This window comes from Sparus aurata, chromosome 15 (assembly GCF_900880675.1).
Source record: "Sparus aurata chromosome 15, fSpaAur1.1, whole genome shotgun sequence".
Classification (NCBI taxonomy): domain Eukaryota; kingdom Metazoa; phylum Chordata; class Actinopteri; order Spariformes; family Sparidae; genus Sparus; species Sparus aurata.
In genome coordinates, this window is record NC_044201.1 from 15,551,211 (window position 1) to 15,566,659 (window position 15,449).

Here is a 15,449-nt window from a genome sequence, read left to right on the forward strand (position 1 = left end):
CAAAGTGCAAGCAATGTGCATTGATCTGATTGACAGAGGAGAGGCAGTGCAAGTTTAAACAAGTAACCAAATCAAAACTGCATACTGCCCGATGAATGGAGTGGTGTTATACTCAAATCTGTCCAGCAAATATAAAAAAGGAGGAATTCCTGCACAGTGAAAAGATGCAAAGTAACAGAAATAATGTTTAAATTGAAGAATAATATATACTTGGTTGTCATCACCAACATTTTGTTGTAACTGTAATTTAATTACATATTTTTTCTCAGTTACTGTACCAGATTACAATTACATGTATTTTTATTTAACTTAATCACATGCAGCTAGTAAGAGGTAACTGGTTACTCCCCAATATTAGATATGTGCACAAAAGTAATTGTGCAAAATATAGTGTTTTTTATGGTAGTTATGACAATTTCAGTCTTCTTTATTTTGTTATACAAAATGCATCCCTCTGCAATGTAAAATAGTAATAACAGAATAGTTGGTGAATTACAGTATATATATGTGCGTGTGTGTGTATATATATATGTATATATGTGTGTGTGTGTGTGTATATATATATATATATATATATATATATATATATATATATATATATATATAAACATATACATATATATGTTTATGTACCCATTTTAACTACCACTAGTTTTTTTCCATTTTTTTATGTTTTTTCTTTCTAGCACATATAAAAATCTTTGCAAATGTGCTGTGAGCCTTGACTTTTGTCTGGTTTACAGGTTTTCGATGTCTTAATTTTTTGTGTAACAGATCCAACCCCAGAAAGGGACAAAAGCCCTGAACCTGGGAGAGACTCAATCAGTCCGGTCCCTGATATGGACTGGAAGAGGCTGCGGCTGTCACTGAACTCCCCCGTCCTCAGTCCTCTCAACCAGCCCATTGTGCCTGTACGGGTGAGCGACAAAACATCCTGTCAGATGAACACTGATCTACTCACTGCAGATGGTTTATGGGTTTTTTGTTTAAAGCATACAGAAAAAGAGTTAGTATTTACTTAAAGCCTATAATTATTCTGTATTGTTACATAATATTTTGTCGATTTAAGCCAATTTTAGAATAATTCTTGCAGCAATTAACTATGTTTTGAGGTGTAACTATTTACATAAACAATGAAGTTGTTCCATTTAGGTGCCAGCATCTTAATGGTATTCATTAGGATGTGGTTTTCGAATAAATTAAATACACATCTTCTTAATCTGTTATAATTAATGTGAATGCTTTAATTGTAATTGTGATATTTAAATCATCTTAAGTCTTTTCCAAAGTATTTCTATGCCCACTGTGCCTTGTGTCTAAATTATGCTATACAGATATAGCCTTGAACATCACCAGGGCGGCTTCAAGATCACAATGTTGACACTGTTGTTTTTCTGCTATCATCGCTCTTCATTTGTTAACAGTTAAAAATCTCCCCTTCTTAATTTCAGAACACTGAAAAGTCCAAAGACTGGTACAAGACAATGTTTAAGCAGATACACAGAATACCAGGTAAGAGAAAATCATCACTTCCATATTGTTTTGTGCCTGATCAGTTTTGCCGATCATGTTGTTGTGTGTCAAAGCCCTCTGTGTGTTTCTATATGTGTTTGTATGTTATGTCACACTGTGCTCTGTCTCTCCATCACTGTGCTCAGAGCCTATTGAGGAAAACCCTTACCGCCCCACCTACATTTTCCCTGAGAACTATGACATTCAGATGAAATCCAAAGGTATCCGATGGCAGTGACTCCGCTATCATTTGCTTTTCTAATCTGCAGCCATCCTGAGATCTTTCAAATACTTGAGCTGTGTATAATCTGTCATACCTGGCCCTGTGGCGAGTACACAACTGCATACCTTGAAGATGTATAAAGTATTTGAAAGGCTTTTCTTAATCTTTTCTGACATCTGTTCCATACCATAGAGCTGCTGTCTCCATACACTGCAGGTTTCGTGCAGATTTCCTGATATAACTCAGTTTTGCTCTCCTGGGGCATTTTCAAGATCAGCAGGCTTTTCGGATTTAATAGGTCTTTTTCAAAAAAGACATTTTGACATGTCAGAGTCGGAAAAACCTCAGGCATAAAAGATATAATATACGATGGCTGTATCTCATCTAGCTGCTTCAGCTTCAGGGTCAAGTATTGTGCATGATGGCTCACTGTCATTACTTAACAGAGCTGTTGTTAATGTTGTTAGTGACATCTGTACTTTTCCTCCTTTGACAAAGCAAAATGTCTGCTGCAAAAAAACAACCTTTGAAAAATACAGTTAAAGACACAATCAGTGATTGAAACAAATACGCACACCCACCATTTGATTAAGTGATAGGCTAATATCACTAAACAAAAAGTTATTAACGGGGCAGTCCACTTACTTTACACATGAAGGTCAGTTTACTTGTCCGGATGTTGAAACTCTAATGATGTAATGTAGGTTGCTAGGACAGGGCTTGGAGACTTCAAGGCTGCTTCGAATAGGAAAAAAAACTGCATCCTATGCCTTTTCCTCAACGCTGATGGAAAAAGTCCTGATGTCAAGGAAAGATTTAAAGTAGAATCCTGAAAGAAAATCAATCTGACTGCACTTACACTTGGATGTGTAAATATGAGATGGTGGATGAAATAAGACAGGAAACACTGAGGCACCTTTCCTGAACATTCAGAGAATTCAATCAGTGCTTATAATGGCTGCCACATACCTCTGGGTCATTTTACTAAGTTAGGAATCTTCTAAATCAATAAAGACTGTTTGACTGCAACCCAACTTTTACAGGAAGTGCTGCGTCACAAACGAGGGATGTGGTACACTAGGAACACAAAGTTAGGATAACACGTCCTCTGCTTCATCAATTTTGACAGTTTTTTCTTTTTTTAAATGTGTCTCCTGTAAGTTCACCAGCTTTATGCAAGTGCAAAACTAAATAGAAACAAAGCTGTTAAAAGATGTACATCAGTCACATTTGTAAAGGTTTCTTTACAAGGTGTACCATGTAATTTAGGTTTTCACCCAAAAAATACAGATTGTGTCTTTGAAATCTTAATTTAAACACAGTCAGCTCCACAAGGGTCGGTCTGCACGAAATTTCATAAAGTACGTTGGTCTTGACATGTTGACAAGGATGATGCACGAAGCCTTGTAGTGTAGTTTTGCCTTCACTTGAAAAATGTAACAAATACTCATGACCTTTCTCTTTTTGCTGTTAACCTTCTGATATTAAAAGCTTCACACGATTAATTTTCCAAATATTTTATCATTTGTAAATGCTTTATCTAAGAGAATTGTCATCATACAGTAGCGTGTTGATGTAGTGTACTATCAAAGCCACTAGATGCTGCTGCAGTGCTGCGATGAGGTAGTTTACTGTCCTGCCCTGAGTTCAGTCTCCTAGGCAGTGCACAACCTTCAGAATGTGCACTGTTCCTAACAAGCTTCACCTTCCTCAGTTTTTTGCAGGTGTTTATGTGGAGGTTCATGATTTTAGTTTTGATTTAAAGGTAAATAGACAATATTTGTATGCGGCCTTAGAAAGACCTGTCTTAGTCTTAAGTTGCACCACATACTGTACATACAGCAGGTCTCTCAGTCACAGCATGACATGATACCTACATGATTCTGTAAATGTTATCTCAAAGTAATCCTTCAACTTTTACAGAGATCTTTCTGGATGATATGGCTTTTTTTCTGCTTTACAGTGCATTACTTATTCAGGACCTTGACGCTCATCGATTCCTGGATCCCTTTTTAGTTCAGTAATGCTTCCTGTAAAGTGCTTTGATTTGGCACACTTTGATTTTGTCTCTTGAACCTGTAATGCTCGGTCTTAATGGAAGGTGTGAGGCAGGGAGGAAAACACAGGAAAAGACAGTTTCTAATGCCCTATGAATTATTTAGCGGAGTGGTATATTCATTGCTGTTCAAGTAACATAAAAGGGATAAATCTAAAGTGTGATAAATGTTTTTTAATTAATGTCTGTTTCTCTTCCAGATGATGGTCCCAGCCCCTTTGGTTACTTGAAAGATGGTGAGTTTTGGAATTGGTCTTTTGATTCAGTTACAAAATTCACATTATACAAATGACATAATAACTGTGTATGATCTGTATTAAAATTGATTGAGATTAATCCAGGATAACACTCACATGTTTTATACTTAAACATTGGCAAGATTTCAGTTCATGCATCAAGCGTATGCATGCCCATCAATATTTATGTGCTTGTTTGCAGTGAAAACGGTCCCACGCTCAAAAAGTGACGCCGAGGTTGATTCTAGAGGCCGGTCGATGCCTGTGCCAACACGCTCTTCTTCCCTCAAACCGTCTGCCAAAAGGTCAGTCTCATCCATCTGCTCCAACCCTCCTTAGGACTTTCACTTCAATATTTCACAAAAAAAGCTCAGTGCTGTTCATGTTTGTCTATGAAGAAAGAAGCTGTTTACAACTCTGAATTATTCAAATGTATAGATACGAAGCTCACTAGAGAAATCATAGTTCTGTCTGTTTCTATAACAGGCAGTGTTGAATGTCTTCTTACCTCTGTTTCTAAACTACTCATAACGTCACTGACTAGCAGATTCGTGAAACATGACCATACCAATAGAGTGATGAAGATAACTAGATGGCAATGCTGAGTGGTGAATGTCTCGCAACATGGTGGATAGTAAACAGACTTGCATTTATTTTCCAGTCTACTCACTACATAAAATGTTTTACATTTGTCACATTCACACACATATTCATATACCGATGGCTGCCATGCAAGCTGCCACCCTGCTCATCAGGAGCGATTTGTGGTTGCTGCATGGGGATCTGGGGATCAAACCAGCAACCTTCTCATAAGTGAATGACCCGCTCTGCTGTACATCCTGGGCCACCGTGGCCCAGCTTGTGTTAAAAAGGAACTATCTTGAATGCAATATTGTGTTGTAATGGTGCAAGTTGAGAAATTCACAGGCTTTTTTTAGTCATCCTATAAACTATATGACATTTCAAAGTTGGGATGAAAGATTGCGATTTCAAGGGTGCAGATAGTATTAAAACCATAACTTCAATCGTAGTCCGTGATGTGCATGTTTTCACTGTATGACATGAAAGTTGCTTAAAAAAAAACTGCCCTGTAATAAACAGTTTGTTTTGAACCTTATCTACATATACTTCTAGTAAGTGCAACTTAAAAAAGCTGGGCAAAAGATCAATTTCTTCTTTCTAAATTTGCAAATGTGTGTTATTTTATCCCTGGCGGCTCGCTACTGCGTCCTCCAGTTTTCACTCAAGGTATGATTAACCTCATCCCTCCACATATATCTCAGCATTGACTCAGGACAATCTGCTCAGAGAAATGACTGATGGAGTGATGAAGGAGGGCAGGTGATGGGGGATAAACTGTTGCCCACTAGAGCTGCAGATGACATGTGGAGGACTGACCTTCTTCTTTCGTCAGTGGCTATGTGTGAAGGGGGCACATGTCTTTGTGCATTTTTGAAAATAAGCTGCTTGATGTTCTTGATGCCCAGAAAGAATCCAGAAAGACTGTGCTTTATGTGTGGTGAGAATATTTGTAAGATTAGGTGTTTCTTATTCAGATTCTTATTTCAGTCTTTTTCTGAGAAGTAATTTGAGTATTGGCTGTCTATTAAGAAATTCTCATTGGAAACGCTGTGCTCTGTTTTTACTCATCGGGTTGAATCTTGTTTACTTGATCAAATTACTGATTTAGCTAAACCATGAATTGGATTTTCTGTCATATCATCATTAGAAGAAGTAAGTGAAGGGGGAGAGAGAGCAGGGATAATGAGGACGGACGTCATGTTTAGATTGAAAAAAAAAATCTTAGCCTATGCTGGTTGCCATGGAGACTACTTGATAAGGATTGGCTCTCTTCCATCCCACACCCCAACCCCTCCCTGACACCCGGCTCTCCACAGGAACGAGTGGGAGCCCCCGGATAAAAAGGTAGACACCAGGAAGTACCGCGCCGAGCCCAAGAGCATCTTTGAGTACGAGCCGGGGAAATCGTCAGTGCTGAAGCTGGAGCGAACGGTATGCTTGCCGCCTGCCTATTCCTCTTCCTCTCTCTCTGTCTCTCTCTTCCTGTCTGTGTGCATGCCGTGTTAGCTGTCCCCCACCATCCACACCCCCACCCACCACCTCTGTATCTAAGCTCCTGGGTGGCTGCTTCACTAACAGCTCGGAAGGCAACGTATGTGCAGCCTAAATCGCCATGTGCACCACATTCCTAAAGGGTGTCCCGTTGCGGCGACAGATGATCCTGCTTGGCAACGGAGGAGTATCACTTACAAGGATAGCCATTGTCTTCCTGTCTTCGATTTAAGGTTATTGGAGTGAATCGGCTCGGTGTGAGAGGATCCCAGTGCTGACACAAAACATGGATCCTGTGTGTTTTTCTTGAGAGGAAGTGTAATGCTGTCCACCCTACTTTTGTCTGTGGCCTTAATAGTTTTTGCTGAATCAAACAACGCAGCATTAGTCAGTGTCCTTGAGAGCTGTCTTCTGAGGATGAGCTTTGTTACATAGAATGGATAAACGGCAGCTGCTTCCTCGATTAGCAGTATAATATTTACCAAAAGCAGAACACATCCTTTTATATTTCCATCTTATATAATAGAGGGCACAGAGATGTTCAGTATTGTGATTAAGCAGTTAGTTGATTATATAATTATTGTTTGTCTGACACTCAGCTACATCTAGCTAGTAAATGTCGTCAGCCAAGATCTGGCATCAAACACACTCATTAAAGAGAGTTCGCTCCAGTTAATCCTGGGACCACTTTAAAATAATGGACTCCGTTGTCTGTTATTATGGGTCAGTGTTCTTGTTGCTCATTTCCTACATTAGGTCCATTCTTTTTACTCTGTGGTGCTTGAAGTAGTGTTGGCACTTACAAACTTTAAGACCTACCAAAAATATGTCTCTCCTAGATAATCATATTACATTTCAAAAAATGAGTCTGCATGTTTCAGTGGTCATCATCTGTACGTGTCTGTCAGTTAGATAGAATAAAATTAAAATAATAATAAGTATGTGGTTCACATTAAATAACAGCACTTTTAAGGTAAAAAGATTTGCTCAAAGGATGGCTTCATTTTATTTCTGTCTATTTTAATACATTATCTGTAATCAGATTTATACATTGAAACATTTTGGTGGATGAAAATGTTCCTGCTGTCCATTCTGGCAGCTAAATGATTTTCCCTTTCCCACTAAAGCAAATGTCAGAAGAGAGAGAATCTGTCAAAATGTCAAAACTTGAGCAGTCTAATCAAGTGCATATGTTTCCAAGATGAATTCTTGTAAGGTCAAAATTCCCTCTTTGGATTCCATCGGTTTCCTATAACATTTTTTATTGTTCATATTTGAATGATCATTAGAGGAAGTCTGACACTTTGGGGAGTCCTTTAGATATTTTGCTAAAGCCAGCACTTCTCAAAGATATGTTACATTTCTGCATAGAAATGTCTAAAAACGATTGGACCTTTGTAGTTTATTTTGTTGAGTTGTATACTTAACTCACTTAAATGTTTCTGACAATGTTCACACGTGTAAAAAAAAAAAAAACTAATTTTTTCCCTACTCGCACCTCTAAATTTCCATATTTTATGCATTTGGTCTTATTTGTTTAATCCCTATAAAATACAGTGGAAAACCACTCAGTAACTCAGCCAGAAGCAGTTGACTTCCTGTAGTCTCAGCTGGTTGCCTGGCAACCTTGTGGTGACAACAAGACTCTTGTACTTAAACTGATGTAAGCTTAAGAGGTGATTTTTTTTATTACTAGACAGGGCCAGGCTGGTTGTTTCCCCCTTTTTTTTTTTTTTTTTTTTTTTTTACAGTTTTTCATGCAAAGTAAATTTTCTGCTGGATATAGCTTCTTGTTTCCCATACTGACATAACAGTGTTATCAATATTCAGAAGAAATGTGAACCCATCCTTCAGTTTACTTGTCTAAGGAATATTAGGTATCTTCTTCAATGAGAACACAGTACAGTGTTGCTGATCATTCGTGGTGTTGGGTACAAACCTTGACTCCATCATCCATGTGTGATAGGCTCATTACCTTGGTGTGTATATTCTGTGCTGTCTGAACTGTCTTCTCTTTGTCTTTCTCCTCCCCTTTTTGTTGCCATGCCCCTAGACTCAGGATGTAAGTCCAGAAGATGTAGATTTAGAGAATGAGCCTTGGTATAAATTCTTTTCAGAGATGGAGTTTGACAAAGCGGTAAGTGGTCGCTGTCCTTAAAGTGACAGTGTATTGTATTTTATTGCATGTGATAACATCCATGTTCAAATAATGCCTAAACAAACTGTGTCTGTCTGTAAGGACTACTACAGTTTCTACCCCCACTTTCACTTGTATTTTACTGAAAAGTGTATCCTGCACATAAAATGTTATGTGACAGCATGCATCAGAGGAAAATGTGTTTCCTCTTCAACTAAATGTACTACCATGTGTCCCATCAACGTGGCTTAATGAGACAAACGACTGATCAACTTTTATTCATCCTTATTTTTTTCATCATAATCTCTGTTTATATTTTCACTCTTTTTCAGGACGTCTATCAATAACCCTATCTGCAGCAAAAGTTTTTTAAAGCCCCTTGATTTCACTTCTCTCAGTCGTCGTCACCTCATACAATATAAAAGCATTTTGTCCCCAAAAGTGTCTAAAATAGTCGACTGAGATCTATTTTTGCCCTCCCTCCAAAGTGCCTCTCGGCAATGTGTTTTGTATCCGTGAGGCTGACTGAGCACAATTGGCTCAGGCAACAGAAAAGTGTCCGACCACATACCTCTGTGGCTTTCTCACTGTGCAATTGAGATATTGAATATTTAATAAACTTGATTATTGATTGGGATTTATTAAACTCCAGTTGTAGCACAGGTGCCCATGATAGAGGAGCAATTAAACTATTACCGGGCTGTTGTGAGTTTATCACTGTCATTTTTTCTTTACACAAGGATCTTGCTTTCTCTTGCCAACCAAGGCATCACCCCTTTCTTTAACCCAAGACAAACATTTTGTTTTGTTCATTTTGATGTGCACCCTGGCTATTAGGAATACCTTTCATAAGCAGGAGGCCACGACTGGATGATAAATCAAGAAGTCACTCTACAATTGGAGAGGCCGCAGTCCATGCAAGCATTAGGCTCCAGGGTAATCCCAGGCCCTTGAAATAATAATTGCTGCCTGTCTGCTATCTGGTTTATTTACCAAAATATCCAAGCAGGTGCAGGCATGTTGAAGCAGTATACAGTGTCATGGCAGATCCATGCTTAGGGCCTTAGTTGGCACCAGACAAGCGTGGCACAGGACGCCCACAAACAGATGTTGGGTCTCCTCGCTCTGTGTCAGCGAGAGCCGCACCCTGGATCATATGAGGTGTAGCTCCAACATGAGGTCACGTCCTAGCATCAACCAGACGCAGGGACATAGTCTCCTGATCCAGGTTAGTGTATATGTGGAGGAGGTTTAGCGTTGGAGGCGGCCCGACTCTGTCTCATGGCAGCCTGGATGTTTGCCAGATGAGCTCGGCTCGATGACTGGCTCCTGTTTAATGTCAAAGTCACTTCTAAAGCTGCACCTGGTATGTGCAGTATTTGACCTTAAGACCCAGCCAGACACACTGGCTCATTGGAGTTTGATTGACATATCAGTACTCACTCTGTATTACAGAAGGAGCGATATGGCTGGAAGTGGGCAAGAATGACAGTGCTCAGGGAGTTAAATGCAGAGCTATGCCTTTGTGCTATGGTCCAATTAACTGTTGTTCTTATTAATAACCCCCAAAGTGCTGTGGAGGACCACTTCTACTAATGAATGTTGTTATAGCAAGGGGAAACTTCTTGACAGTATTACTCTGATTCATATAATCCACATCTTAATCTTCTTGTGGTTTTCAAACTGCTAATTTGCCCGTTGTAAACATCAAAAGACCAGGAATACTTTACATTATACACGGTGTTGTGAAAGTCACCAAAATCATACTTTTGTAAAGGTAAAAGTCACCCATATGGATAGTGCTTGAGTAAAATTCATAAAGTATCTGATATTACCTTATTAAGTATTAAAGGTACAAGGAAAGGTAAATTTATCATATATTTACATACATGTATACATTGTACACACTGGGTCATCCAGTTAATTATTGGATCAGATTTTCAGCACTTTTCGATGATCGAAATATGTAGTGTTAGTTTAAGACAAAAATTATCAACAGTGTAAAGAAACAACAGCGGTGACTTTCTGTCAAAGATGTCTGTGAACCTTGTTGCAGAGATGCCTACTAAAGTTAGCATGCTAACCAGCTACCAGTATAAACACAAACACTCCCCCCGGTGCTCTGAGCTACCAGTCTGGGCAGAGTCAGCTGATAGGATCGCGTCTAACAGAGCTAACTGGCTAACAACAGCAGTTTACAGTTAACAGCATCACTCTGATGATATAGTGCCCCCTATTTGTTTGGAGTATGACTTAATACTGCCGCTTTAAAAATCTGCTCCTTTTGACTAGTCACAAAAGTTAAAAGATAAATGTAGTGAGTTACAATATTTGCCTCCAAAATGAAGTGGAGTGGAATAATAAAGTAGCAGAAAATAGAAATACTTAAGTAAAGTACATCAGAATGTACTTAGTTACATAAGATAAGACTTATCTTAAGACTCCTACAAGACTTCACTGTTTATTCTTTATCCTGTGTTGTCAAATCATCATTACTCATCTACAAGTGGCCACTTCCAGTCACCCAATATCCACTGAGTAAGAGTGACATCTGTGTATAATCATAGTAATGGTCCACTTGATTAATATTTACAAGATGAGTCTGAACACACATCCAGTGACAGTTACAGTCAAATGCAGGCTCATCGATATACATGTCTCTCTGGAGTTGGAATTCCACACATAACTATGGTCCAGACGATCATTTTGGCCCCCTACAACCGACAGAGTGACTCCATCTGTCGAGCATATGCTGACGAGGGGGGCTGCTGCCACACTGTCTCAGCGCTGAGTTACATAGAGTCTTACCCCTACCACCTGACATATTCTAAAGGAGGCAACTCCGTAAGCCCGCCAGCTCATTGTGCAGTCATATTTAACCTCTGTTATACACTTAACCTTTACCTTTAAGCATTTAGTGGAGATGAGACGCGGGGCGCGCGGGGCTATAACAGGCCTTTCACACTGGGGGAGCTGTTTGTTTTCATGAGTACATATCAACACAAATAAGGTGCTGGAAAGAATGAGATTCATGTTACCATGACCTACTCATGATTGCTATTTTGAATATGAAAGCGGCACACAGGAGCCGGAGCTCTGAGTTGAGGGGTGGGGGGGACACCTGTTAGGAAACATGCACGGGAAATTCTGCAGAAACTTTGTCATCGGTGTTCCACTGACTCACCGAGGCCTTCATTCATGTCCTTATACAGCGACACTTCACACAGTTACAAGTAGTTCCACCCTCTTTGTGCATCTTTATCTGATAAATCGAGTCAGTTTGTCATCTCTTTAACACTCTGCCCCTATTCTTCTGTTTGACCCTTTATTTGAAAAACATGAAACTGTCTCAGAGTAATATAAAGTTTAGTATATAGTCATAGGTGGTATATCCGTAGGATTAGTTTGAAACTGAGCAATTTGACCCTTTTATATAAAGGAAAGTTCAAACAAACTGACACTAATCAGGCATCTTGTAAATAACCAGATTAAGATTCCATTCCTCACTCCAGATAAGCCTTCCATGCTTGTTTCCTGTTTACTTTCCACTGATGGTGTGTGTGTAAGCCCAATTACCCAGGGGGTGTCAGAGGACACTATATTTCAGATCAGATTTGAGTGGGGTACAAGACACGGTGGGGCAAGGAAGAGCAGCAGATTCTTCAATGACACTGGAGTGTTCCCCAAGTCGACATGGAACATTTGCCTTTATAAATAGATCAGACTATAGACCTGCCAGCCTGATGTTATGTTCTTTTAAAGATAGGCATTTATTCTGAAAGGTTATTAATGATCGTCCTGCCCTGGCAACTAAGTGCAAAGGCATGTTGTGGCAAATGAGCTGTTGAGAATGCTCCTTGTCTGGTCATCGGTGTGGGAAGCGGAGGCCTGGCAACACCGTGGGGAAGTGGATGTGGAATTAACAGCAGGGCCAGCCTGGCTGGGATGGGGATTGTGCAATCGTATTTGCAAACAACACTTGCGCTCTTATTCATAGTGCCCGTGTCACGTCTGTTATTTTTGCCTGCTGTGACGTCCGAAAAGAGGAAAGCAACAGAAACAGTGGGCTAAAATTAGTTGGCTGTAAACGATTCAAAATGCTAGCGGGTGCTACCATACTGAATGACCACCCCTGTGTTTTGGAAATAATATCAGCTCCTGAATACCAACTACATTTACTCTTCTAGCCCTTTAAACAACTATTCACTCACAGTTTATTCTTTCTCTGCCTTCATTATAACTTCTTTACTGTTCCTACTGTGTTTTACTGTATTATTTACTTGTTCAGCAAGCATTTGTGTTTCTTTTTGACTCCTCAAGTGTGTGAGATAGTGTGTGCGTGTGTGTGTGTGTGTGTGTGTGTGTGTGTGTGTGTTTGTGTGTGCGGCACGTGTGTGTGCGTGCGTGTGCGAGCGCGCGTGTGTGTGTGTGTGTGTGTGTGTAATTCGGCCTGCTCTCACCACCAGCTGGTTAATTGTCCCCCGGTCTGGTCCAGTGGTAATGAGAGTGACTCAATACCAGACAAAAGAGACGGCTTCACTGGGAGACAGCATCCCATTGGCTGAGCCTGTGACAGCCCCCTCCCCGCATGGGCGCCCCCTGACCGATGCACACCCACCCGCCCACTCCCCCCTCCCTCCCCTCCACTCTCCTCACTGCCGCTTGTTTTCTCCAACTTGCATGCAGGCCAAAACACACGCTTTGCTCCTCCATGCCAAGCCCAGTCCAGAGAAGCTAAGAACCCCGGCTGCTCGAGACAAAAACCCAGACCCAGCGAGTGAACGACACAGAGAGAAAGAAGAGAGAATCTGGCCATAGCTAATGCTCCTGCCTCTGTTCTAGCTGGAGGAGACCTTCCTGTGGATCTATCAATGACTTCTTTGTTTGGTTTGTTGCAGAGTGCCCCCTCTTTCAGCCCCCTGGAAACAGCCTCCGACCTGCAGCAGTAGTAAGTCCATGCCTTCTTCTTATGCGAACACTTGTTCTTTAAAGCTTGCTTCCTCCTTCCAGTAGGTTGTTGATTATTTAAGGCATGTTATGAGGATAATGTCAGTGAGAGATTTCTCCACCCTGTAGAGCTCGCCCGCCTACCGTAGGGGGACTCCTGCTTCCTGAGGAGATCCTGTTAAGAAGGCAAGAAGCTACCAGAACAGCGTGTCCTCTGTCTTTATTTCATGGTGTTTTTTCAGGGGGGTGGGTGGTTGTAGTGTGGAGACATGGCTGCTATGTGGTGATTTATTTAAAGACGGCAACCTGGATGTCACTGGGATAGAGGGAACTCGCCCAGCTGCTGCATAACTCAAAAACCGTTATCTCCTGAATGGGTGTGCATATAGAAGTATGACCAGCAGCTGGATTATGAAAGAGGATGCTGGCTGTTAAACCAAAGCCCACCGAGTCCTTGATCTTTTTTGTTTTTGTCTGACGAGATTGACATCTTCTATTTCTGTTTGTGTCATAAAATGTAAGGAATTTAGGACTGAGCCGTGGTGACTGTCTCGTGCTACAGTCCAGGAAAAATAAACTTCTCCCTCCATTTCTGCTACAAACTTTCCATCTGCTACAATCATTAATGTCATCATGGCCAGCTATTTGAAAAAGAGTCCCAATCCAAGTTTTTAATCCATTGATTCCTTGTTAATCTTGGAAGGAAGGGGTTCCTGATGAAGGGGTCTGGGAGTTCGCTCCCCCAAACTTTTCAAAGGAAACCTCAAGTCATAAACCAACTTCCTTCAAAGGCACAAATATTTAGGGCAGGAAGTTGTTTTCTGTTTGAAATAAGAGACATTTTAAAGAGCATTCTGGTAAAGATATCATTTGATTGCGAAGTGCAAAACCACATGTGCCAATGTAGTGTTATTAGATGAATGAATGAACCTCTAAGTGAGTTTGTGCATTTGCAGACCTCAATTAGAGACCCACTGTGTTTGCGTGGTAGTAATTAACTTTAAGATATGCTAGACAGACGAAAATAGCAAGTAAATGAAGTAATACTATAGTAAAGTATATAAGCATTACCCCTCTGTTTGTGGAAGAAGTTGAGGTCTTCCTCTGAGAAACTTTACCGTTGTCTCTAAAAAAGACCATTATTATATCTGTGTACAAAAGTTGGAAAAGCTAGAGAAGATAATGAATAATCAACACCAAAAAAACCTTGACAATAAAACTAATTAAAGAAGTCCTCTGGCAACTAACTTTAACCATTAGATCCGTCATTTAGTTGGTTTTGCTCTCCACAATGACTTTACATTCATTTGGCTTACATAGTCCCGAAAATGACAGTGATAGGGAAAACCCTGCATATGGAGGATTGATAAAAATAACAGCACATTTTGGTTGTATGACACCAGTTTTTCATCGCTGTCATTGTGCTTGCACAGGAATAAACATACAGCTAAGAGGAAGGACAACAAAAGCTGAACAAGCTGGAATAACACTCAGTATAGTGCATGCCTTCACCTTTTGTTTCCTGGCAATCTGTGCATGCGTTATTCACTGAGAGATCAGCGAAAATGTAAAAAAAATAAATCTCGCAATGTCAAAGAAAGTGAGAAAAAATTCCTGGATCTTTCTCTGTATCCGGAACTGGACCAAAAATGTATAGGATCTGTTCTGGGCTAAGACCCATCCTCCTTCCAAGTGTTGTGGAAATACGTTCAGTAGATTTTATGTATTCCTGCTAACAAACCAATCAACAAGTGGACGTGGGTGAGAACATAACCTCCTTGGCTTAGGTAATAAGTTAAAAAAGGGTAAAGAATAAAAAATGGTCAGAACGGTCTAAGTATACGAGAAAAACAATGAGCAACATAAAAAAGTGTATAGGCAATTCACATGTTCTGTAAGATGTAAACAATCTCTCCGGGTAAATAGATAAACATTACAGTCAGCCTGCAGTGTCACATGATCTCTGTCAGGATACTGACTGTTGATTTAACCAGAACCTTCCCAAGAGATTGTCTTAAATTTTGCATGGCTCCTGTACTGCAGACTTCCTGTATAACATTTAAGTGAATTCCTGTATGTAACGTTGAACCAACATGATTTAAATGGCTCTCCGCAGTCAGAAGTGCACATATTTTTTTCTAATAGCTATGAAAGAGCTTCTTGTTGAGGTAGTGAACAAGGAGAGTAATGTATCCATATATTTGTGCAAGCTTGTAAAGCTCTGCGTTGGCAACCACTGCAGATGTAAAACACATTGTGGAAAAC

General features: G+C 40.1%; 1 protein-coding gene across 8 annotated transcripts in view; it reads left to right on the forward strand.

The window, feature by feature from the left end:
- Positions 1–15,449, forward strand: part of sorbs1 (sorbin and SH3 domain containing 1) — a 48,864-nt gene that overhangs the window by 16,908 nt on the left and 16,507 nt on the right. For 6 of the 8 annotated variants that reach the window (XM_030441730.1, XM_030441726.1, XM_030441729.1 and 3 more), the window contains exons 8-15: positions 775–917; positions 1,452–1,512; positions 1,659–1,733; positions 3,992–4,027; positions 4,230–4,332; positions 5,926–6,040; positions 8,154–8,237; positions 13,136–13,185. In XM_030441730.1, the coding sequence (XP_030297590.1) occupies positions 775–917; positions 1,452–1,512; positions 1,659–1,733; positions 3,992–4,027; positions 4,230–4,332; positions 5,926–6,040; positions 8,154–8,237; positions 13,136–13,185 (667 nt within the window). The remainder of the gene's footprint in view (positions 1–774; positions 918–1,451; positions 1,513–1,658; positions 1,734–3,991; positions 4,028–4,229; positions 4,333–5,925; positions 6,041–8,153; positions 8,238–13,135; positions 13,186–15,449) is intronic. The other 2 variants (XM_030441728.1, XM_030441727.1) reach the window with 2 other exon arrangements.